This window comes from Apiospora phragmitis, assembly GCF_038363925.1.
Source record: "Apiospora phragmitis strain CBS 135458 chromosome Unknown utg000013l:1.0-2965645.0:1.0-2969333.0, whole genome shotgun sequence".
NCBI lineage: Eukaryota > Fungi > Ascomycota > Sordariomycetes > Amphisphaeriales > Apiosporaceae > Apiospora > Apiospora phragmitis.
In genome coordinates, this window is record NW_027117413.1 from 1 (window position 1) to 21283 (window position 21283).

The following is a 21283-nucleotide window of genomic DNA, read 5'->3' on the forward strand; positions in this document are numbered from 1 at the left end:
CGAGATTTTATTAAGACCTTTAAAAGCTCCGCTATACTAGAATTTAACGCGGTTTAGGATCTTATACTACTCTCGTCCGTCCACCTTTCGGGGGTAAGTTATTAAAGGTTATACCGGCTTTAATAAACGGAAGGTCGGTGAAAGACTTGTTTAAAAAAGCCCGAGCTTGGCCGAAATAATAGGTGGCCTATTTCGTCTCGTTATACGAAGTAATATAAAAAGAATACTATAAGGCCTCGTTAATTTCTATCGTTATTAATATTAATTACGTAATAATTTCTATTTATATTTTATAGTTTAATATTAAACTTAAAAGTATACTTATATACTTTAATATATAAATTTAATCCCCGGTTAATTATTATAAAGCCTCCCTTACTATAGCGATATATCTCGCCCGCGGGGAAGACGGTCTATCCGTTAACCTTATAGCCTGAGAGCCACGGGACGTGCTCCAGCGTGAGCCTGTTCCTTTAACACTTATCGTTTAATACTTCGACTACCCGTAACCTTAGCAACTTATAGGGCGGATCTTAGCGGAATTTCTATTCCCGCGCTATACGCGGCTCCGCCTAATATAACGCCTCCTACTTTTAGCGGTAATAAGGTAAATCTTTAGCGAGTTATCCTTTATTAAGACATATTATAAAGTAGTTTAGCTTAATATTTTATTAAAATATTCTACCTATAATATATAATAAGCTTTCTACGTAGCCCTTTTATTTATTGAGCGTACTTATAACATATATATTATCGCGCTCGAAAGATCGGGGTATCTAGCCTAATAGTCTTTTAAGAGCCGGGTGGGGACCGATCTTAATTAGAACTACTCTCTCGTTTCTGTCGGCAAGCGTAGAGCGTATGGCGGTATCAAAGAGCACGGGACTCTCCATATTTTAACGCTAGTAAGAGGGCTTAAAATATCTATCACCCGATAGACGCTTACCGGTAACGGACGAATAAAACGGGACTTTAAAAGAGATACTGTTTAAAAAAGGCTTTATATACTCTTTATACGATGCGCCATATTAGAGCATATGATCGAGTATAAATGATATTAGTTGAGAGCGTCCATAACGTAGCAGATATGAGATGTGCGGTAGGGGAAGCCTACGAGAATAAAAAGCCTTCTCTACGCGAAAAAGACGGGCCAGGACTCCTTTATGCTTCTGTTTTACCCTTTACACCACAGCCTCTACTTTCTCGGCGTCTCTTAAAATGGTTACGCTGTTCCGGCTATTTTCACAAGCGATAACGACGCCCGTCTCCATTAGCGGTTATATATTATAACGGCCTAAACCGATAGCCGCCATGGTGCCTCGCTTACTTTTTACCTCCTCGCTACTCGTCGTTCCCCGGAAGGTGGCAGCGGCCATGGCGGCCTCGGCTGTCACGCTCCCGCTCGCGTACACGGCGGCCATTTCGCCCGACGAATACCCGACGACAAAGTCAGGCCTCACGCCCCAGGAATGAAGCACATCGACCAAGCCGATCTGCACAGCGATAGAAAGTGGGTGGCCCATTTCAGCCTTGTGCACACGGCTTTGGTCAGCCCCTTTTCGGAGTTCGTCTGGAGGGTGATTTCAATTAGCCGACCAATATAAGCATTCACGAATAAAAGGGGCCCGACGGGCGAATCAAAGCAATGTTGGCATATTTACTTTCAATACTTCATGTTACCGGCGTTGGAAGCCCTTGTAAAACATTTCTAACCTTCTGACCGATTATTTAAACACGGCGTTTCTATTAATTAGCTCGGCGCCCATTTTGGGCCACTGCGCCCCTTAGCCCGTAAAAACCCAGCTAACCGTTGGCGACGTCTTTGCGGCCTTTATTAATAACACTTTAAGAGAAAACCCACTCCTTTAAACACTATAAGCTCTATACTGCTTATAGGCCCGTCGATTAGCTAAAGTGAAAGCTATATCTCGAGGCAGGGTGGAAATAGTTTCTAAATATTTACGATAGGCCGTAACACTAGCCTACAAAAACTCTTCGCTGTGAGCTAAAAAGAGTAGGAGGTGATCTTCCGTGTTAATATACTCTTCGTGGACGCCATTTGCTAGTACTTCCCTATTCGCGTTTAGTTAAGGATTTACCTTCACAGCGGGCCTAGTAATGGCATACAAATCTCTATTAATACGTCCGTTATCGTTATTATGCGTCCTATTATTAGCCTTATTAATAATATGCTTATTAAAGCCATTTCTGTTTGCTATATTATACTCATTTTTATTTATATAAAAATCGCTAACCTTAGAACTAGAACTTAAACCGTTTAGTAGATTAGCGTTAGCCTTTTTATTTCCGTTAATAATTATATCGTGATAGCTTGTTTTAAAGCGTTTATTAAACAGCTCATACTGCTTTAAGGACTCCACGATAACCTTGAGGGAGTAAAATCAGCAGAGAGATTTAACTCTTAGGCTTTAGCGGACTTACGTGGGCATTCACACCACCGATTCTAAACGAGTTAACACTAACTCGCTTAGCCTGGTCTTTGGGCCATTGCTTAATATTAACGGGGACCCGAATATTACACTCTTTAAACGGTACTATTTAGCGGTTATTAGTATCGGGGCTTTAGATGGTCTACAGCTTAGGTTTTACAGCTCACTTCTAGGATTTAGAGTATTAAAGTAGATATTAAGGGGTATCTAACGATATTCAATAGCCAAAATGGCCTTCACGAGACTCGTAAGGCTAGCCGCGCCTTCAAAATAGCCTACGTTTAGTTTAACCTATAGGTCGAATTAATCCTAGCTAATAAAAAAGGTAAATAATTTCCTTACCGACGTAATAATCATGCCGCCATCTCTAAAGCATTTAGCTACGGCGGCGGTCTCGAAAGGATCGCCCACCGCGGTACCGGTCCTATAGCATTCCACAAACGCAGTCTCGTAAAGTCGATTTTCTAAATAGGCCTGGCGGTAGGCTCTACGAATAAGCGATTCCTAAGCTGTGGTGCTCGGCATTAACATCCCGGGTGTCTTGCCGTCGCAGTTCATACTAGTTCCGCGGATAACAGCTCGGATCGCGTCACCGTCTTGGAGCGCTTGGCTTGAGCTTTTAAGGTAGATGGCATTGACAGCCTCACTGCTCCCTTCGTCAGGAATGGAACTCGAAATTGAGAAAGAAAAAAGAAAAAGGATAGAAAGAAAGAGAAAGAAAGGACCACTGCAGAAAGCGTGGGGGGTTCTGACGCAAGGAGCACATACCCTCGTCCATAACCATCAGCCTTTGCGTCAAAGGTTTTACAGGTACCGGTTTTCGATAAGACACCCTGATCTTCTAGTGCAAGAGACATACCGGGGGAGATGATCAGAGCTGTCCCACAAACCAGGGCTCCTGAGCAGTCGCCTTTCCGTATTACCTGGCAGGCCATGTCCAATCCCACGAGGGACGACGAGCAACCGGTCTTCACGGTCATGCTGTGCAAGTTCAAGTTAGCAGCTGTCCCCAAAATAAGAGTAATTCCTTAAGGATCCTCAATCCAACGAAATCTAGAAATATATCAAAATGGGATAGGAAACACTATATACCTCGGGCCGTGAAGGTCGAACTCGTACGAAAGGCGGTTTCCTAAAACGAAGTCGTTATAACCAGTAATACGGTAACCTCTACTATATTATGTTTCCTTGCTATTAAAATCTTGCCAGTTATTACCGAAAACGCTAATATAATAACCGATATCCGACCCCTTCTAGTTAATTACTCCGGCGTCCTCCAAGCATTCGTAAACGACCTCTAAGAGCTAACGCTATTAGGGGTCGAGCTTCTCGAGCTCCTTTTTAGAGAGCGAGAAGAACGAGGTATTAAATTGCGGGGGTTAAAGTCGCGGAGGAAGTAGCTATGTTTTATCCGGAGCGTCCCAGGCCGCTTCCCGCTCTCGTCGTGGAAGCCGGCGATGTTATAGCGGTTCGGGGGTACCTCACAGAGACCGCTGCGTTTCTCAACGAGCATGTCCCAGAACTCTCCCCGCTGCTAACGCCCCCCGGAAGCCGTATGGACATGCCGACGACGGCAATCGGCTCCACGGGCGCGGCTTCGTCCCCGGATGATTCATCATGTAACGCTACACCAGAAGCTACTTCATCAATGCGAGATATATCAGCGCGTTGCATTTCCCACGGGCGCATGGTCGCGACAGCTTCTCCAGAAACCTCGGGCATGTTTGCGTAAAGCCCAGTCTGGAAATCACAATGTATGTCGACGATGTACAGGTCAAACTTGATCGCAGTGTTGTGCTATGATTCAATGTGACATGCGTTATAACTAGGATTGCCACGTGAACGCTTGATGATTGCCTTTGGAGGTCCCTGCAGCTGGCATGCAGTCTTAATCAAGCCTTAGAAGTAGATGAGTGTCTTTGGGCAGCGGCAGTTCAGTACATAGACATTGACCGAGACGACAGAAGCTATTGGCTACCAAGCTGCACAGACAGAAGTGCGGCAAGCATAAAGGTCCTCCAAGGACAGAGGTTCACGCTTACCAATTGAAGAAGCCGTCAGGGGTACAGTAGGGGAACAAGGTGCCGTATTAGTCAGAGATTATCCGAGAAATGTCAGCCGCAGCGAGCTGCGTCGCATATGGTTGACAGTAATACAGTCCTTGCTTCGTTATGTAGTTCTCCGAAAGCTCACTCAGCCTTTAGCCACGACGCCAAGACCCCCGTTACATCAACTAGGTTCGATTTTGCTGCCCGGGCGCAGATCAGTTCGAGTTAATAGCTTTGGGACTGCAAGCAAGCTGAATACTACATAATGTTCCCTTTTACATTTCCCATGTTCCGATTAAGAAACATGGTTATAGCATGCTTCAGATTGGGGTTTCAAAGTGTTTATGATTGTATGTGTATAATACTCTTAATCAAGGTGTATCTGTTTTGTTGGACGATCTAGGTGGATAAAACAATATTATAATGATTCCAGCTTAAGCCGGCCATCTCCCAAGTCTTTCGCTCGAAAAACTTTGTCCGGGTTACTATTTACGTTCTCGGACGCATAAAACAGGCCCTCTTTTTATGCCGTGAGATGGTCTTTCAGCTCAAACTCCTTCGGGGTGAGATTGCGGCTCTCCCAATCGGGGGGCTACTAACCTGGCGCAAGTCAAACTCCCACAAAAGACGAGCGAAGACAAGGGTAATCTGCGCGATAGCCATGGGTTTCCCCACACAGCTGCGCGGGCCGATAGAGAAAGGCATATACGGTAACTACTACTAGTCCGAAGCACTGCGGTCTACCGGACGGTACTAGCGACTCGCGTCAAACTCGAAGGGCCGATCGTAATACTTAGTCGAGTACTGGACGCTATAAACGCCCACGGCCACCTCACACCCTTCCGGAATAAAATCACCCGCGATAAAGGCCCCGCCTAGCTCCACCTCGCGCCACAACGCGCTACCGCCCGGCAGAAACAGGCGCAGCGACTCGTCAATACAGGCACGAAGACAGACGCAGCTATTCAGCTTAGGCCCTGAACCGGATCTCCTCGATCGATAAGAATGTGCTGCGTACTTCCTCAGCTGCCTAGCGGTACCAATGAGATGAGCCCGTGAGGTAGTGCGACACGGCGGCCATGCTAGTCGAAGATGTATCGGCCCCTGTGTTGCCCAATATATGTTAGCAATGTCAATTGACCGAGACATTCAAGGTTCTTGTCCAAAACGGACGGGAAGAAGGGATAAAGTAGATCAAGGGAAGAAACATGCCCGCTACTATGAATGTTGCAGTCTCCGTGCTAAGTTCCGCTGTGTTCAAGCCTTTACCGGTAACCGGGTCAATGCATTCTTGCAAATGCGAAAACAGGTCCCGCGAATAGCCTTTCGGGAAGCCCAGGCGCTTGGCCATGACCATGCGAATGAACTTGACGAATTGACGTCGGCCGTGTAGAGCCTGGGCAAAGAGTCGGCGGTCAAGGAAGCCGATGGCGAGCTCGGACCCTGCAGCAGCACGCCAAGGCGCACGTTAGACTCTTCGATCGCCTTCATCGCGTAACGGTACTCGGCGCTGCCCATAGTGTTGAAGTCGATGTCGAAAAGAACCTTGGTCATGATATCAAATGCTAGATTGTTGACTGCGTTATGGGTGATATTCATTAGCCCAGTCCGTCGCAAATCCGCAAGTCGACCACACCGAAGATTAGGAAGCGGCGATACTTGCATTCAATAGACATATCTAGAGGTCTTGACCATAATCCTTCACATCCCGTCGCTTCATCTTCAAGCGCTTCCTTGGATTGATGGCGAAGCAATTCGCAGAACTTGTCGATCTTGGCCAGGATCTTGGGTTCGAAAAAGACGCAGGCTGCTCTCGGAGAAGGCCTGACTCACGACGCGCCGCCTGCGGGAGTGTTGTTCCTTATCTCGCAAAGTCAACGTGTTGGCCGCTTGTCTTGAGAGAACCTCGTAATTTTTGAACTTGGTGACTTTGGCTTGGTGCCCGTATATTTCTGTGGCATTATCACTATCATGAGTTGCCATTCTTTCCCTAGCGAACATGGCTAATAACGTACTGCGAATTGCCTCAGCCGTGTCAAAAATGACTCGATTGGGCGCGTAGCGTATGCGATCTCCTGAGAGTGATCTGTTAACACGATAGATGTGCGACGCAAGAATTCGGGTCTTACCATATTTCTGTTGGCAGTTGTATATGTCGACATGGATGTCTCCCGTCCAGGCGTGGTACGCCGAGTAAAGGTTCGTGAACCTAGCTAGGAATGGTCCCGGGTACTGGGCCAAGGGATGGAAAAGGCGCGATGCACACACACAGCCAATACCTATATGGAGCGAAGCCCGTAGAACTCAGCCATGCACCGGCGCGAGTGGTAGAGCTGGTGGTAAGAAGCGCCTTCCAGAGCGACCAATAGGGAGCCACCTACGACAATACAAAGGAACGATAAACCAAGCGGAATGAGTCGGAGGACAGCCATGGCAACATGCACCATGGGCTGAATTGCTGGAGACATTGCTACAGTCACGAATCGTTCATAAGGGAGGAAATTGGGAAATTAGTCTCCAGAAACTCGGTCTCCCTCGGGTTGTCGCCAAAAGCTTTCCAGCGACGTGAAGATTTTCCCAGTTGTAGACAGCGTACGCCGACATGGCTAGCTGGGGCGCTGAGCCATCCACACTTCAGGTGGTACGATAAGTACTTCTCAGTACTTACCTCCCTTTATTACCTAAAGCTTACGGAGTACTAGGGGGGTCAACCATAAAACCGGCTGCTTGTCAAAGCCCAATTCTGCGCCTAGCGCCCTGTAAAGGACCCCTAACAATTGAAAGCTTGACTCACGTAATTCTTCGTTACTCTCGGGATCACCAAGGAATCACATTATGCATAATGCGGCAGTAGAGCATTATTTGAAACCACATTATTTAATATTCCGTGTACTGACATATATTATACTTTCCAGGTAATTGTACAATGAATTTCGTGTCACTGGATGAGGCCGACCGTGAACAGTCACTTCCTCGCAGTCCCCACAACAACTTTGAAGCTTTCTCCTCGTACACGCACCAGCTTTGAATACAGTGAATAAGTATGGAAGTGCTTCGTGATTGAACAATACTGGACATGCTTTAAACAATTCTTGCAGTGACGCTGCAGCGCAACTTGAGATCCATGATTCTTGATGATGTTCAGATTGGGGTACATGACATGCTAGGTTACTTGGTGAATTGTCCACCACTCATTTGGTATTCGTAATCGTAGTAGACCTGAAACTCAGCGTAACAGTAATCCGCATCCGCCTCCAACTCGAAGTTCACCCGCGCTTGCTCCTCACCTATCAACGCTTTCGTTACGCCATTGACGCCGCCAGCCGTCGCCGCTTCCACGGCCAGCTGGTCGCGGCAGGCGTGCTCCGTGGCGTCAAAGAGCCAGGCCGCCTCGTCGACGGTCCGCCCGACGGTCAAGAGGCCGTGGTTCTTGAGGATGCACCCTTGCCGCGCGGGCCGAGCGAGCGGGCAATCCTGGCCCCTTCCTCGGCGGCGAGGACGATGCCCCCGTACGCGTCGTAGACGGCGTGGGCGTCGCCGAGGAACTTGCACGCGTCCTGCGTCATCATGTCCAGCCGCCGCCCTGTCGCGGACCAGGCCTTGCCCGCGGGGCTGTGGCAGTGGCAGGCGGCGTCAACATCACCGCGGGCCTCGTGCACCGCGGCGTGGATCAGAAACCCGGCCGTGTTGGCAGGGCGCGACCGGTTGCCCCCGATGACGCGCCCGTCAAGGTTCACGAGCACTATGTCCGACGCCGTGAGGAGCCCGAAGTGAACGCCCAGCGGGTTCGTCCAGAACGACTGCGGAAACTCGGGGTCCCGGTACGAGATATGCCCGAGAAGCCGAACACGTAGCCCTCGCGTGACCAGTGCCGGAAGACCGCCGCCATGTGGTTCAGCCGATGGAGTCGCTCGGCGGCGAAACTGACGTTGGCGGGAGGCCCTTGAAGGGTTGGGCCACCATGCGAAATGGTCTCCAACGGCGTCAGCTCACGGTTTTGATTCGAGCTGGTGTTCGAATCTTGCCTGTTAACACGGATTTCCCGTTGCGTCGAGTCTGCCGGTGTGGCTGCGGCGGGTATCGTCTGGACAACACTCATGTTCTTGCAGTTTTCGTACTTATCGTGCTAAGATATATAGATGAGTGAAACAGAGCTTTGGTGATGAAGTGCTTGATGAGGCAATGTATCTGATGAGACTCTGTGGTTGTTGAAAGCAGGGCGGGGAAACAATTGGTTTACATACAGGTCGAGGATTATTCGCTTGGCCAAATGAAAACCCCTTTTCATTGGTTCAGTTTGAACTGATGTCCTGGTATCCAATCCTCATTCTTAGGCACTTCATTCGTGCAAATTAATGTTCTCTTGCATAATATGTTCGCTACAGAAGTTTTGAGAACCGATGACTATTGTACTCACTGTTACTCGCAACCCCTTGATTCGTGTCCAACTTTAGCCTACAGGTGAGTCAAATTGCATCGGGACAGGATATTTACTAACAATGCGCGCGGAAAGTCCTTCAATTTTATCGCCTTACCCTCAGTCGCTTGTGCCGCCACCTCAGGATGCCTTCGTCCAACCTCCGGGACTACAAGTGCCTGACTTTCGACTGCTACGGGACTCTCATTGATTGGGAGAACGGATTCATCGAAGCCTTCCGGCCTTTGACCAGTCGACTGGATTTGACACACCCGCTACGGAGGGACCCCGGGGCACTTCTCAAATGCTACAGTAAATACGAAGTCGCGATCCAGGCGCAGTACCCGACGCTGCAGTACTCAGCTATCTTGGCTAAGGTGTACGAGCGCATCGCGCACGAGTGCGGCCTCAGCGAGGTGACCGCCGAAGGAGAATCAGCAGCCTTTGGCAGCAGCATCGGCACCTGGCGGAGCTTCCCGGACACGGTCGAGGCACTGTGGCGGCTGAAGCGGCACTTCCGTCTCGTGATCCTGTCCAACGTCGACCGGGCTTCATTCGCGGCCACAATTGCGGGTCCGCTGTCGGGCGCCGCCGCCGCCTTTGACGCTGTCTACGTCGCGGAAGACATCGGCTCCTACAAACCCGACCTGCGCAACTTCTCGTACCTGATTGACCACTGCAGGGATGAGCTCCAGGTCAGCAAGGAGCAGATCTTGCATACGGCCTACTCGCTACCGGCGGACCTGAAACCAGCTAAAGAGATAGGGCTTCGAGGTTGCTTGATCGAGAGATGTCCAAACATCATGGGTGGAGATCTAGAAGCTATGAAGGACGCTGTAGCGATAGACTTCAGATTTGGTACTTTGAGAGACATGGCACATGCAGCGGATCAACTCTTTGAATCGTAGAAGGAAGCTCGCAGACATAGATTACGTATTGACACCTGTCTACCTTATATCATCCAAGGACAATGCGATAAACCGTAAATCATAACCTGTATAAACATAATCATTTACGTTTCTTGGTTAATTGCGCTAGTCATCTTCGTCTTCATCATCATCAGTATCAAAGGTGAACAGCTGCGCCGACGCTCGAAAGCTTTCCAGCTCGCGGCCTTTTTTCATGACTTCGTAGTACTTCCTTGCCATCTGTCTCACCAAATCCCTTCTGACCTTACCTGCCGGTGTCCGCGGCAGCTCGGTTACAAAGGCGATACCGCCACTGAGCCGCTTGTACGGCGGGAAGTGGGCGTTCACCGCGGAGTGAAGTTCCTCTTGAATCACCGTCTCCTCCAGTGCCGCGGCGGCCTCCGTATTGATTACATAGGCCCTTGGTACCTCACCAGCCAGGTCGCTCGGCACAGGAACTATGGATAGGTCGGCCACCAGTCGGTTGGACCGTAGAAACGCTTCAATCTCTGCCGGTGCGACCTGCATGCCCTGTGGGAAAGGTATGGTCAGTAGGTAGCTCATAAAAACACCAGTATTGCAGAATTTCGAAACTCACATGGACTTTGATTAATTCCTTGATTCTGTCCAGAACAAATAGATTACTGTGGCCCTTGGTGGACCTTCTGAACTCACAGAGATCCCCCGTCCGCAGCCAACCATCCGGGGTGAGCATCATCTTCGTCGCATCCGCGTCGTTGTAGTAGCCTGGAACGATACTACCGCCGCGAATGATGAGCTCTCCTGGCGACCGTGTTCTCCGATGACGTGCCCCTCGGGATCGATGAGGCGCAGGTCAAAGCCTGGCAGCGGATAGCCGCAGGAGCCAAACACGTTGTCGTCCCCTGTGTGCCATGACAGCCAGGCTGCTGGTCTCAGTCAGCCCGTACCCCTGGATCACGTCGCAGCCCGGGATCAAGGCTTTGAAGCGTTCGAGGGTGTCTTTGTCGATGGACGCGGCCCCCACTCTCAGGCCTTGGACGCTGGAGATGTCGTACGTCTTCACGATGGAGGACGCACCCGTGATGGCGAATATGAGAGGTGGAGTCTAGCATGAGTTGATACCGGTCAGCGTTGCAAGTAACTTGAGGTTTGAACAATGGGAGAGACTTGTTCTCGCCCTTGCTTACCATCCATAATATTTCCACTTTATGCTTCTCGATGGCACTCAAGCTTTGATGCAGGTCGAATCGGTCCATCATGACGACAGAGTCTCCCCTGTAGGTGGAATGATGTGCGGCCAGGATTAGGGCCAGGGCATGGCTAAGCGGGAGCACATTGAGTATGGTCTGCGGCTTTTCTTCTCGATAAGACCTTTCAAAGGTTAAGAACTGCAAAATGTTGGAGATGACGTTTTTGTGAGTGATGCAAACGTTTTTCTATCAGCAGAATATCGTAATTAGCTTGCGAGCTGTGACACATGGGCCGACGGGCATCGAAAATGCGCAAGCTCCTTACCGGGTGTCCAGTGGTGCCACTCGAGGACATAAGGAACGCAGTCTGACGAGCCCCCTGACCTGCCGGCCATTGTAGAGCAGGCAGTGCCCCGAGTCTGGCTCCCTCTTGGATGAGCTGATTAACCGTTTTGAGATCGCTTGGCATCTGCATACCATTGGCACCAGCTCTGGGGACCTCAATGACAAATACGTGCTGTCTCGGGATCCCGAATGACGCCGCGGCTTCTAATGCCGTCGGTATCAGAGGCGCGCTCGCGAAGAGGACCTTACAGCCAATTGTCTTCAGCTGCGCCGAAAGCGACTGCGCGCTGTGCATATGGCTAGTCGGACAAGACACACCGTTGAGGCGATGTACCGCCCATGATACCGTGACCGTGTCAATCTGGCAGCAACTGTCAGCATGTTCCCACACTTAACCAATCGATTAGAAACAGAAAGCTAGGTAATTACAGTGTTTGAGCTGGAAATCCCCACAGCCTTGTCCATCACGGTTCCTTCGTTGACCTGCCATCCTGTATCCTTAGCCAAGGCGCAAGCGAGCTGTTCGATGCGACGCTCTACTTCGAGAACCGTGTAGTATGAGCCTGTCAGTCCACAGATGAAGGGTGGTTTGGAGTCCGACTTCGGGTGCCTTCCGTAATCTTCTTTGAACAAGAAGTCGTGTATGGCTAAGGTATCTGGCACTGAGTGAAGCTTCGGTATGTGATCCGGGCATGCAATATACAGGCCACTTTCGTCGTAATGTTCCATATTGTGATTCTATCGGTCGTGGTTTTCCTCTTCTTCAGTTACGCGATGCTTGAATTTGGTATTTGGTGAGAAATCTGTGTTGCAGCGATGAACATTACATCGACAACGCGTTTAGTATTGTAGATGAATGCTATGATTACTAGTGATTACCTGCAGTCGGGGATGTATGACTAATTCAAGCCTCTTCGTTGCAGGACCCCCAACATGGGCAGCACTGAACCGTCATATTCCTCGTCCAGGAGCCCCATTGGAGCCATCGTACCACATTCATTATCACTTCCATGCTGGTTAGATTCGTTCCCTGTTCATCAATCCTCAAAACAAATATTTTGATATTTCCAATTCGTTCTAGTCTATTCGCACTTGTGTCATAGCCATGGCGTTTGTAGCAACAGAAGAGCTAACACTTCCCACTCTAGATGTGTCAAAGTGGTTGAAAGGAGGAGAGAGCGAGCGGCAAAAGTTTGCTTCGGAGATTTTCAATGTTCTCAAACGTCACGGGTTCACGAAAATTATCAATCATGGCATGTCCGACGACACGTTGAAAGAGATTTATCACTGGGTGAGCATTCCCCCAAATGCCATGCGACATTTCTCGAACCAAGGTTCCTAGGCTGATCAGGTACTTACGTTCACTAACTAAGAACTGTGAACTCTTCTCGCTACCAGAGCAACTGAAGGCAAAAATCGCCAATGCGCCTAGTAGCACGAAGCCTCAGCGCGGATGGAGCCGCAGGGGCCTAGAGCGTATTGCGAAGCTAAACTGGGGAAGAACAGAGAAGGGTGATGCTCCTGCTCTAGACCTTCAAGATGCCAAGGTTTAACTCACTCTCCCCTTCCTTACTACACGACCCGTGGATCATAGCTTCGCTAACTTGCTTGGATTGAAGGAGCATGTTGACCTGGGCTCCCCAGAGGACAAGGAGTACCACAACCAATGGCCCCGTGAAGAGGATCTCCCGGGCTATCGCGTTAGCATGGAAAAACAGTATGACGCGCTACACAAACTCAGTGAGGAGCTACTCTCCGCTCTGGAGCTCGCCCTGGGCCTCAGTCGGGGCTCTCTCACATCTGTCATCCATACCCAGGCCAGCGAGCAGCGGATCACGCACTACCCCGCGATCAAGGTGGTGGACATGCAGCGGGGCGACACAAGCCGGATCTGGCCGCACTCGGACTTGGGCGTGCTGACCTGTCTGGTGCAGGACGAGGTGGGCGGGCTCGAGGTCGAGGACCGCGAGCACAAGGGGTCTTTCTTCCCGGTCCGCCGCGAGCGCTGGGACGAGATGGTCATCAACGTGGGCGAGACGCTCGAGCGCCTCACCAATGGCGCGCTTCCCGCCGGCATCCATCAGGTCACCGTGCCCCGGGAGCTGCAAGACCAGCCCGACGCCACGGTGCCGCCGCGCTACTCGTGCGCTTTCTTCGTCAAGATCGACCGCACGGCCGATGTCGGCGTCCTACCGCGCTTCTTGGAGAATGGGGAAAAGAGAAGATACAAGTCGATGACGGCTCTTGAATTTCATCTGCATCGGCTTACCACGGCCTACTAAGTACATAGTCGGGAAGAGACGAGGTCTTTTGTCATCCCAAGAGATTCACGTAACGTAGTGGTTTACCTTGACTGTTTCAATATCTATGCAGCAACATACAATTGATCGAGTCAAACATATTTTTCCAACCCTCTCATGGCTTTCTCATTAGTCGAATGGTAACCATCAGTGAGACTCGTGTTACTCATTCCTGACAATATCACATTTTCACTCCCAGGACTGTACTGCTATCTAGTGCATCACAATCAATATTGTATGAACAAGACATTGACTTTTGATTGGGTGCTAAATATAGATAGAATATGAAGGTTCGCCCGATGATTAGGTTAAGTACTTTGACCTTATTGGTAGGAGTGGAGATTTTGAGATTGTGGTTGTGAGAACAGGTTTGTTAGGCTGCCCGGAACTCTGACTTAGGTTCTTCTTTTTCCCTCTTTCTTAATACTTGCTTCAATGAACACATGTTTTCTGCCCTTGTCTGCGAGTGGCCACCGTATAATGTTTAAAATACCACCTGCTAGTCAATATGCACCCTCAAGGCCAGAACCCGGTAAAAGTACAGTCCCAGGCATTGAAAGGGTCCCATCCTGCCCGCACGCCTTTGGTGTTGATCCATGATGGCGGGGGAACGACCTTTGGTTACTGGCTGCTGGGTCACCTCCAGCGTGATGTATGGGCACTCCACAATCCTCACTTTTGGAGCGGTCAGCCATGGGAAGGGGGGATAGATGCCATGGCAAGGCATTATATCGGACTGATATTTGATGCGGGCATACGCGGGCCGATTCTCCTTGGCGGCTGGTCTCTCGGGGGATACCTCTCCATCGTCATGTCTCGCCTACTTGCTGAACGACACGAACATGCCGATATTACCATCTCAGGCCTCCTACTTATTGACTCTCCATACCATACCCCCTGGGCCAAGAACGGTGAATCAATGGACAGGTTTCCAGAACCCGTACTGCCTAGTCTTCCTCCCCTCGTCAAAACCTCGTTCAAACACTGCGACAAAATGTTACCATCGTGGGTATTGCCTACTTGGGACGGCCCATTCTGCGGAGGGCAGGAGTCTCGGATCACGGCTGGAGGCAGGACCTTCCAAGTCAAATGCGGCATGATTCCCCACAAGCCTACTGATAGCGACTGGGTTATCGTGAACAGACAGCGGTGCCCGCTTCATCATGAACCTGCTGAGCCATCTTCGCCTCCACCCGCCATCTTGGTTCGGTGTAACCAGTACGAAAACCCAGTAAACCCATCGGAACACCCCTGCCGGGTGGATAAATACCGCGGGGATCCTCTACTGGGCTGGGAGCAAAGCTATCATCGTTTCATCAAAGCAGTCATTGATGTAGACAGTGGTCACTATGGACTGTTCAATGCCTATAATCGCGAACAGGTAGGTAAACGCTTATCTTCCTGATCATTTGCCTACTTGCTAACCTCGGACTTTGGAGCAGATCCAAAACTTGACGTATCAAGTCAATACAGCACTAGATATGCTAGAGTCTCTCGAGGCTGTCGAAAGTTCATCTACTGGTTCTATGAAAGATTGCGAACCTAGCTTGAGCCAGCCTGCTGTCATTTAACGACTTTGGTCAATAGCCTGAACGCGATGTGGGCTTCCGCTTTTACTTGATTTAATCTGCAGGTAGAGGCCGTTTTCACGGATATATATCGGAGGAATGGGCGCACAGACACCATCCAGTACAGGTATCTATGATTAAATATCCTACTGAATTAAGCCATCTTCGTCAATATCAGATCCAAGTGACCAGCCGTCAGTTGAAACATTAGCATGTGTTGCTCAGGGGAGGAGAGACCAAACCAAAACATGATAGCCAATATCCCAAATTCTCAATACGTTATCAGTCATAAATGTTTCTGATAGCTCTAGGGCTATCTGCCACTTTCCTTTTTTCATCACTACAGCGATGATTGCCCAGGCAACAATGTGTAGCTAGAGGCAAATAGCGACTGCTTGGAGAATAATGTAACTAAACATCACGAATGTTACGGTGCGGTAATATTCAACTCAGAATCATACGAGTTCAGCCGTAATCAACAAGCTGAGATTGGCCGCGTGTAGTCTCTCGAGGACCATGGATTTGTCCGTTTTACTCAGTGATTCAGGCAGCTCAATGTTACTAATGTCAGTCGTTTGGCATGGAGACATTACGTTATTTCCTGACGTTATGCAGGAAATAGCATTACTAATTTAATGCTGAGGTTTTGCTAAGGCTATGATACTTTTACCCTATCCTTTCTGACTGTATGTACCTTACTAATTGTTTTCGTCCTTCATTAACTGAGATACTGTAAATAGTCTCAGGTGACATATTACTACTGCTCCTCACGTAATGGTTGTCTTCCTAGCATACGCTTACGAAATCTCACCTAAAAGTACTTTCTCACGTAAGCCAAATCAAACTGCCTGTACGCATTGAGCTCCGAAGTACATCCATGTTGCCAAACGGCCAGCTACCCCACCTATAGCATCCCTTGCTCCTGTGCCAAAGTCCTTTGTTCTGTTGGTTGTTCGCCTGTATCATCCATCGTAACACATAGAAGCTTGGACTCGCTTCCTAGTGGTGGCAGGGCGCGCTGTGCCGTGACGTGAAAATTTCCAACCACCAGATCACCCTTTTCTTCCCGCAGGTTTACCATTGCAGCCTGCGAAGGTGCCTCAAGTAAGCCGCCATCCATCTGCCCATACTACAAGCCTCTATCGGAATGGCTATACAAGCATCACGGGGCAGCTATGCCCGACTTGTCCCATTGGTCAGCAAAAGCCGCCCTCGACTCCACCCCCAACGGTTGTTGCCGACGCACCGATTCTCCAGCACCGAGGCCACCTCGGTCTTCCCTGCACGTTATGAGAACACCACCACGCTGCCCGACGGACGCACCTTGGCGTGGGCTGAGGCCGGCAACCTGGACGGCCACCCCATCTTCTTCCTGCACGGCTTCCCTGGCTCGCGCCTCGAGGCCCGCGGCGTCGAAGAAATAGGCAAACGGCACGGCATCCGCTTCATCTGTCCCGACCGCCCCGGCTACGGCCGCTCGAGCTTCTACCCTGAGCAGACCATCGCCGACTGGCCCGGCGATATGCAGAGTCTCGCCAATCACCTCAAGCTCGATCGGTATGGTGTCTTCGGCGGCTCGGGCGGCGGGCCCTACGTCCTCGCGTGCGCACGCGAAATACCGTCCTCAAAGCTATCTGGCGTGGGAGTCGTTTGCATCGCGGCGCCTTGGGAGGCCGGCACGCGTGAGCTGCAGTGGTACAGACACCCGGTATCGGCGGCGGCGACACGGACGCCGGGACTCCTGACGAAGCTGCTGGACTCGACCCTTGCGCTTCTGCACAAGTACGCCGCGACCGAGGGTGGCAAGAAGTACCTCGACGCCATCGCGGCCCGGGCGGCCAAGACGGCGGGCAAGCAGAAGGAGGTCAGCGCCGAGGCCGCGCAGACGCCCGAGGCCGTGGCGGCGCGGCGCGAGCGGTTTCTGCGCATCTTCGCCGAGCCCTTCGCCGGGGGCACGCGCGGCTTCGTCCGTGACGCCTACCTGCTCTCGCACCCCTGGGGCTTCCGCCTCGAGGACATCCGCTGCGACCGCCGCATCCAGATCTGGCACGGTGTCCGCGACGTCAACTCGCCCATCGCCATGGTCCGGTATATGGCGGACCGCCTGCCCAACTGCGACCTCCACGAGCTCGAGGGCGAGGATCACTTCACTATTATCAAGCACTTGGAGATGATGCTTTCGAAGTTGGTAAAAACATAGTGAGGATAGCTTCTTCTTGCTTGTTGCCTTATACATAGATCAATAAATTACATAATTACTTATCAATGGAATATTGTGACGTACTTTTCTACACTCAATATCGTCTGGATTGCGGAACACCGTTCTAAGGATGAAGCAAAATCCAGTCTCTGACTTCTGTGACTTTTCGGGCGACTGATCCGATTAAACAGGGTGAACTATCGCCCTGCGAAGACATCCGAGTAAATTGAACCAGACGCTATCTTCACTCTCATAGCTGTAATTGGGAGTTGGGAGGTGGCCTGTTATATAACAGATAAGTAAGAGTGGAGATAGAAAACATGTCCATGATGCTTCCAATGCCTATATAAAGAAGAACAGTAAGCTTCCGCAAGAGTTAGCCTGCGGTGAATCTATTCACGTACCGTTATGCATTTATCTTAAGCAAGTTAGAGTAAGCCTTAACCCCCTACTGGTGTCTTAGATACGCTAAAGACGCCCTGCCTTTCAGCTCTTGGGGGCATTAGGGGGGGCCCAAGGCTTGTTGTACTATAGATTGAGACATTGTAAGCTGATCGGCTTGGCTATCTTTAGATCTTGCAGTGAGACAGCCTTAAATATAATTATGCACTTTGGATGTCTGGGAGCGGATATCGGCACGGAAGCCCCTTGCGAAGGTTATTACACACTAAAATTCCGGAGGATATGCATTGCAAGTTGAGCAGAATGGAAAGCAAGAGATGACGATACGTACTCCTCAACGCCGAGCTCGAGGCATATATAAGGTCCACATCTCCTTCCCACTACGACTGCTACTTCAACCAGGACTCTGTCAATCAGCATCAGTAATCTCCTCTTCTCAAACTTCCATCATACTACCACCCTTTCATACACGGAAGCAGTCAACCCTCTCTCCCCCAAAATGCTGTTCAATACTCTGAACACCATTTAATTGATGGCTCTGACCGTCGCTGCTGCCCGTCCGCAGCCAGTGCCTACCTGGAGGCTCGTGGCGACATCAAGAACTGCGACGACACCAAGTCCAACTACGGCGGCGCCTACGCCGACGGCTCGGGCACCTATGTCAAGTCAGATGGGACCTCGCACCCATGGAAAGGTGGGCTGATTCGCAAGTGCTGGTACGACTACTTCCTCGTCAGCACGGAGGCCCAGGACGATCCGTTGAAGCTGGCGTCGGGCAAGCAGTACTGCGCCCCCGGAGGCGACTGCTTGGTGTCGAGCCTGACGGTCGGCCAGACGTGCCAGAGCCGGTCGACGACCATCAGCGTCGACGTCGGGCTCGAGATCGAGGGCTTCTCGCTGGGGCTCGGCGTCTCGACCACCGACGAGAAGTCCAAGTGCCACATGGCCTCGGACACGTCGCAGTGCGTCTGGCACGGCGGCGGCTGCCACGTCGTCTGGACGCAGCAGCAGATGGTCGCACAGAAGGGCTACCGCCGCCAGCGCTACAACTTCGGCCACGGCCACGAGACGCAGTGCATGGCCGACTGGGGCATGCGCACCCCGACCAAGAACGTCAATTACGGATGCGGCTCCAAGTGCGAGGATACCAACACCTGCGGGAACACCAATGGAAAGCCCTGCTAGGTGGACGCAACAAATATCTCGCGCGCCTTCTAGCTGGTTCGCAATACGAGTCTTGGGTTGACGGTGGAGTTAAATCAGGGACAGCCTAATTCATCGCGGCTGTGGGTAGCTGATTAGAGCGCACCTCATTTAGATCGTTTCTTTTTCGTCTCTTGTTGCTTTTTCAATCTTGATCAGATGGTATGTATAGTTTCATGAGCTCTGTTGTTCATATTGAGATGATTTTATCTTCCCTTACACAGAGCGTTGGCGGTTTCTGTCAGGTGGTATTCCTTGGGGTTCAGGCATTGATGTCGAGTTGGTGGTCAGATGAGGGAGCGATTCAAAGAAGATAGGATACCACATTCGGCAGGAGGAAAGCCAGTTAGCTCCTTTGCATGAAATACATGCCAATATGATGAAGTCGCAAGCCAAGAAGTCAGTGATATTAATCTAGTCGCTTGTGAGAATCCTATCTATGAACCAAATCTTGCCCCTCCGCTGAACCAGCTCCCAGAGAAAACAATGAAGAAAAGGATGAAGACTAATAGCAAGGCCGGCCGGCATGGACACAGTCGGTGTATGAGCTCGTGGGTATCGATCATCTCAGGCCGCAGCAGTCCCCTTATTGGTTCCACCACAAGTCAGGATCGCTCTCGTAGCCTCCGTAATTATCCATCTCAATCCACTGATAGTTTGCAGAAATACCTGTTCTTCTCTTGTCCGCAGTCTTGTCATCGATGTTGACTTGCTCACTCTGCCCCTTGGCGGCAGCAGCTTTGTTTCTCCCACGCCTTTCGCGCTTTTCAACGCGGAAAATCTCGTACACCCACTGGTCAGGACTCGACTTGGTGATCGCTTCCTTATTCCCATGTGATACAGCAAGCTTGTGAATCTCGTCGATATTCATGCCTTGATGGTCTTGCGTATCTCTCCGTAAATGCCGCAACATGGCCTTGGAGTTGGGGTAGACCTTTCCGCATGCTTTTTCTGGGGAGGGACAGTCGAGAACGTTATGAGGGTCTTTTTTCAAGTGCCGTCGGAGGTTCTGTTGTCTCTGAAATGATATTGAGCATTTGGTACAAAGGAATGCCATAGCCGCATGGAGATTGTTGCAATCGTAGTAGTGAGTATATAGTGTATGTTGGTGATAACGTCAGAGCTCGTGTCGAAAGGTTGGCGACGCCTATGACTTGACAAGATTGATACATGAAGTTGGTTCAAGCACATTCACTTGTAGCGGCTCGGTGAACAAGGCATATTTACGATTTTTCAAGTAGACTCGGCCACCATGATGGAAGGAGCGGCAAATATGATACAAATACAATGCAAACAAGACTGGACTCAAGTTGGGAAAGTGGTAAGACCTCATAAACTGTTCTTAGGTAATATTTGGAAGCAGCTACCCGATCTCAGAGGCCAGGTACGAACTGCTTCTAGATACTAATGAACTATTCTCTAAATCGACCCTGCCAACGCTATCAACGCCGTCAACGCTACCAACACTGAGTCGAAGTTGTCACCGAGTCTGCAGCCCTAATAAGGCCTCAGCAACTTAACGATACGGTGTACGCGGTCTGTGCAGGTGATCACGTACTGAAGAATCCATGTTGGCTTATACTGTACTTGGAGACCCTTAGCTAGAAGGAACGCGTGATGGTGAGAAACAGACATGACGACGATTTGCACTAATCACCGTAGCATGCCAGGCTGGTATTCAATGCCAATCTAATTCATCCCACGTTGATTCCAGTTTACGGCTAATCGATCAATGGGGTTTCCGTGTGTTTATTCGATCGTTTGTTCGATCCCGTCTTTTCGCCTACGGTACCTTGAACGTAATTGTTTTTCCGAGGCTGTTCAGTGCTTTTTCGAATTCCTGATATCTCCGAACAACTGATGGCGGTAGTTTGCTAGAGATTGCGACAATTGGGCAGAGTAGGTGCTGGTGATGGGACAGCTGGCGGATGGGGTACTAAGCTGGGTAGTTTGGTGATAGTGGTGGCATTGTGAACATACCACCACATGTCAATTGATCAACTGTATGGCACGAGCTGGCTCGATACCCCTTATTTTTGGCTGCGCGTAGGGCCCAAAATGTGGACCGTGTCATTAGTCACCCCTGTAGGACCACAAATACGAATACGAAAGCGGCGCCAAGTCTTTCACCGTCGCCGTGGTTCCTTCCACATGGCGACTTACACCGGCCGATGTGGTCATCATACGATGCATCTTTAAATACAAGATAAATTTCATGTCCTCAACCCATTGGGAAAAGTAGGATGCTACCAAAGATCCCTCTGTCTGGC

The 21283-nt window shown here is 50.3% G+C and overlaps 11 protein-coding genes across 11 annotated transcripts; 5 read left to right on the forward strand and 6 right to left on the reverse strand.

The window, feature by feature from the left end:
• Window positions 1-1277: 1277 nt before the first annotated feature.
• PG994_013746 (fatty acid synthase S-acetyltransferase) lies at window positions 1278-1523 on the reverse strand (the record flags this gene model as incomplete). The annotated part of the gene is made up of 1 exon (XM_066865155.1): window positions 1278-1523. One exon carries the CDS (start codon window positions 1521-1523, stop codon window positions 1278-1280), a length of 246 nt encoding a protein of 81 aa, XP_066708284.1.
• A 1481-nt stretch (window positions 1524-3004) lies between these two features.
• On the reverse strand, window positions 3005-3430 carry PG994_013747 (polyketide synthase; the record flags this gene model as incomplete). Its single annotated transcript, XM_066865156.1, has 2 exons — window positions 3005-3066; window positions 3310-3430. The coding sequence occupies 2 exons, from the start codon at window positions 3428-3430 to the stop codon at window positions 3005-3007; spliced, it is 183 nt and encodes a 60-aa protein (XP_066708285.1).
• A 1821-nt stretch (window positions 3431-5251) lies between these two features.
• On the reverse strand, window positions 5252-6481 carry PG994_013748 (uncharacterized protein; the record flags this gene model as incomplete). The annotated part of the gene is made up of 6 exons (XM_066865157.1): window positions 5252-5459; window positions 5539-5602; window positions 5672-5933; window positions 5966-6075; window positions 6204-6282; window positions 6332-6481. The coding sequence occupies 6 exons, from the start codon at window positions 6479-6481 to the stop codon at window positions 5252-5254; spliced, it is 873 nt and encodes a 290-aa protein (XP_066708286.1).
• A 1185-nt stretch (window positions 6482-7666) lies between these two features.
• PG994_013749 (uncharacterized protein) lies at window positions 7667-8597 on the reverse strand (the record flags this gene model as incomplete). Its single annotated transcript, XM_066865158.1, has 3 exons — window positions 7667-7972; window positions 7999-8307; window positions 8349-8597. 3 exons carry the CDS (start codon window positions 8595-8597, stop codon window positions 7667-7669), a joined length of 864 nt encoding a protein of 287 aa, XP_066708287.1.
• Window positions 8598-9061: 464 nt separating this feature from the next.
• PG994_013750 (uncharacterized protein) lies at window positions 9062-9823 on the forward strand (the record flags this gene model as incomplete). The annotated part of the gene is made up of 1 exon (XM_066865159.1): window positions 9062-9823. One exon carries the CDS (start codon window positions 9062-9064, stop codon window positions 9821-9823), a length of 762 nt encoding a protein of 253 aa, XP_066708288.1.
• Window positions 9824-9949: 126 nt separating this feature from the next.
• PG994_013751 (uncharacterized protein) lies at window positions 9950-12069 on the reverse strand (the record flags this gene model as incomplete). Its single annotated transcript, XM_066865160.1, has 6 exons — window positions 9950-10354; window positions 10422-10606; window positions 10697-10910; window positions 10993-11241; window positions 11321-11701; window positions 11794-12069. The coding sequence occupies 6 exons, from the start codon at window positions 12067-12069 to the stop codon at window positions 9950-9952; spliced, it is 1710 nt and encodes a 569-aa protein (XP_066708289.1).
• Window positions 12070-12445: 376 nt separating this feature from the next.
• PG994_013752 (oxidoreductase) lies at window positions 12446-13622 on the forward strand (the record flags this gene model as incomplete). The annotated part of the gene is made up of 3 exons (XM_066865161.1): window positions 12446-12674; window positions 12739-12887; window positions 12960-13622. 3 exons carry the CDS (start codon window positions 12446-12448, stop codon window positions 13620-13622), a joined length of 1041 nt encoding a protein of 346 aa, XP_066708290.1.
• Window positions 13623-14148: 526 nt separating this feature from the next.
• On the forward strand, window positions 14149-15211 carry PG994_013753 (secondary metabolism biosynthetic enzyme; the record flags this gene model as incomplete). The annotated part of the gene is made up of 2 exons (XM_066865162.1): window positions 14149-15025; window positions 15105-15211. The coding sequence occupies 2 exons, from the start codon at window positions 14149-14151 to the stop codon at window positions 15209-15211; spliced, it is 984 nt and encodes a 327-aa protein (XP_066708291.1).
• A 1144-nt stretch (window positions 15212-16355) lies between these two features.
• Window positions 16356-17408, forward strand: PG994_013754 (uncharacterized protein; the record flags this gene model as incomplete). The annotated part of the gene is made up of 1 exon (XM_066865163.1): window positions 16356-17408. One exon carries the CDS (start codon window positions 16356-16358, stop codon window positions 17406-17408), a length of 1053 nt encoding a protein of 350 aa, XP_066708292.1.
• A 901-nt stretch (window positions 17409-18309) lies between these two features.
• PG994_013755 (uncharacterized protein) lies at window positions 18310-18995 on the forward strand (the record flags this gene model as incomplete). Its single annotated transcript, XM_066865164.1, has 2 exons — window positions 18310-18314; window positions 18380-18995. The coding sequence occupies 2 exons, from the start codon at window positions 18310-18312 to the stop codon at window positions 18993-18995; spliced, it is 621 nt and encodes a 206-aa protein (XP_066708293.1).
• Window positions 18996-19599: 604 nt separating this feature from the next.
• On the reverse strand, window positions 19600-20583 carry PG994_013756 (uncharacterized protein; the record flags this gene model as incomplete). The annotated part of the gene is made up of 2 exons (XM_066865165.1): window positions 19600-20031; window positions 20572-20583. 2 exons carry the CDS (start codon window positions 20581-20583, stop codon window positions 19600-19602), a joined length of 444 nt encoding a protein of 147 aa, XP_066708294.1.
• Window positions 20584-21283: the final 700 nt, after the last annotated feature.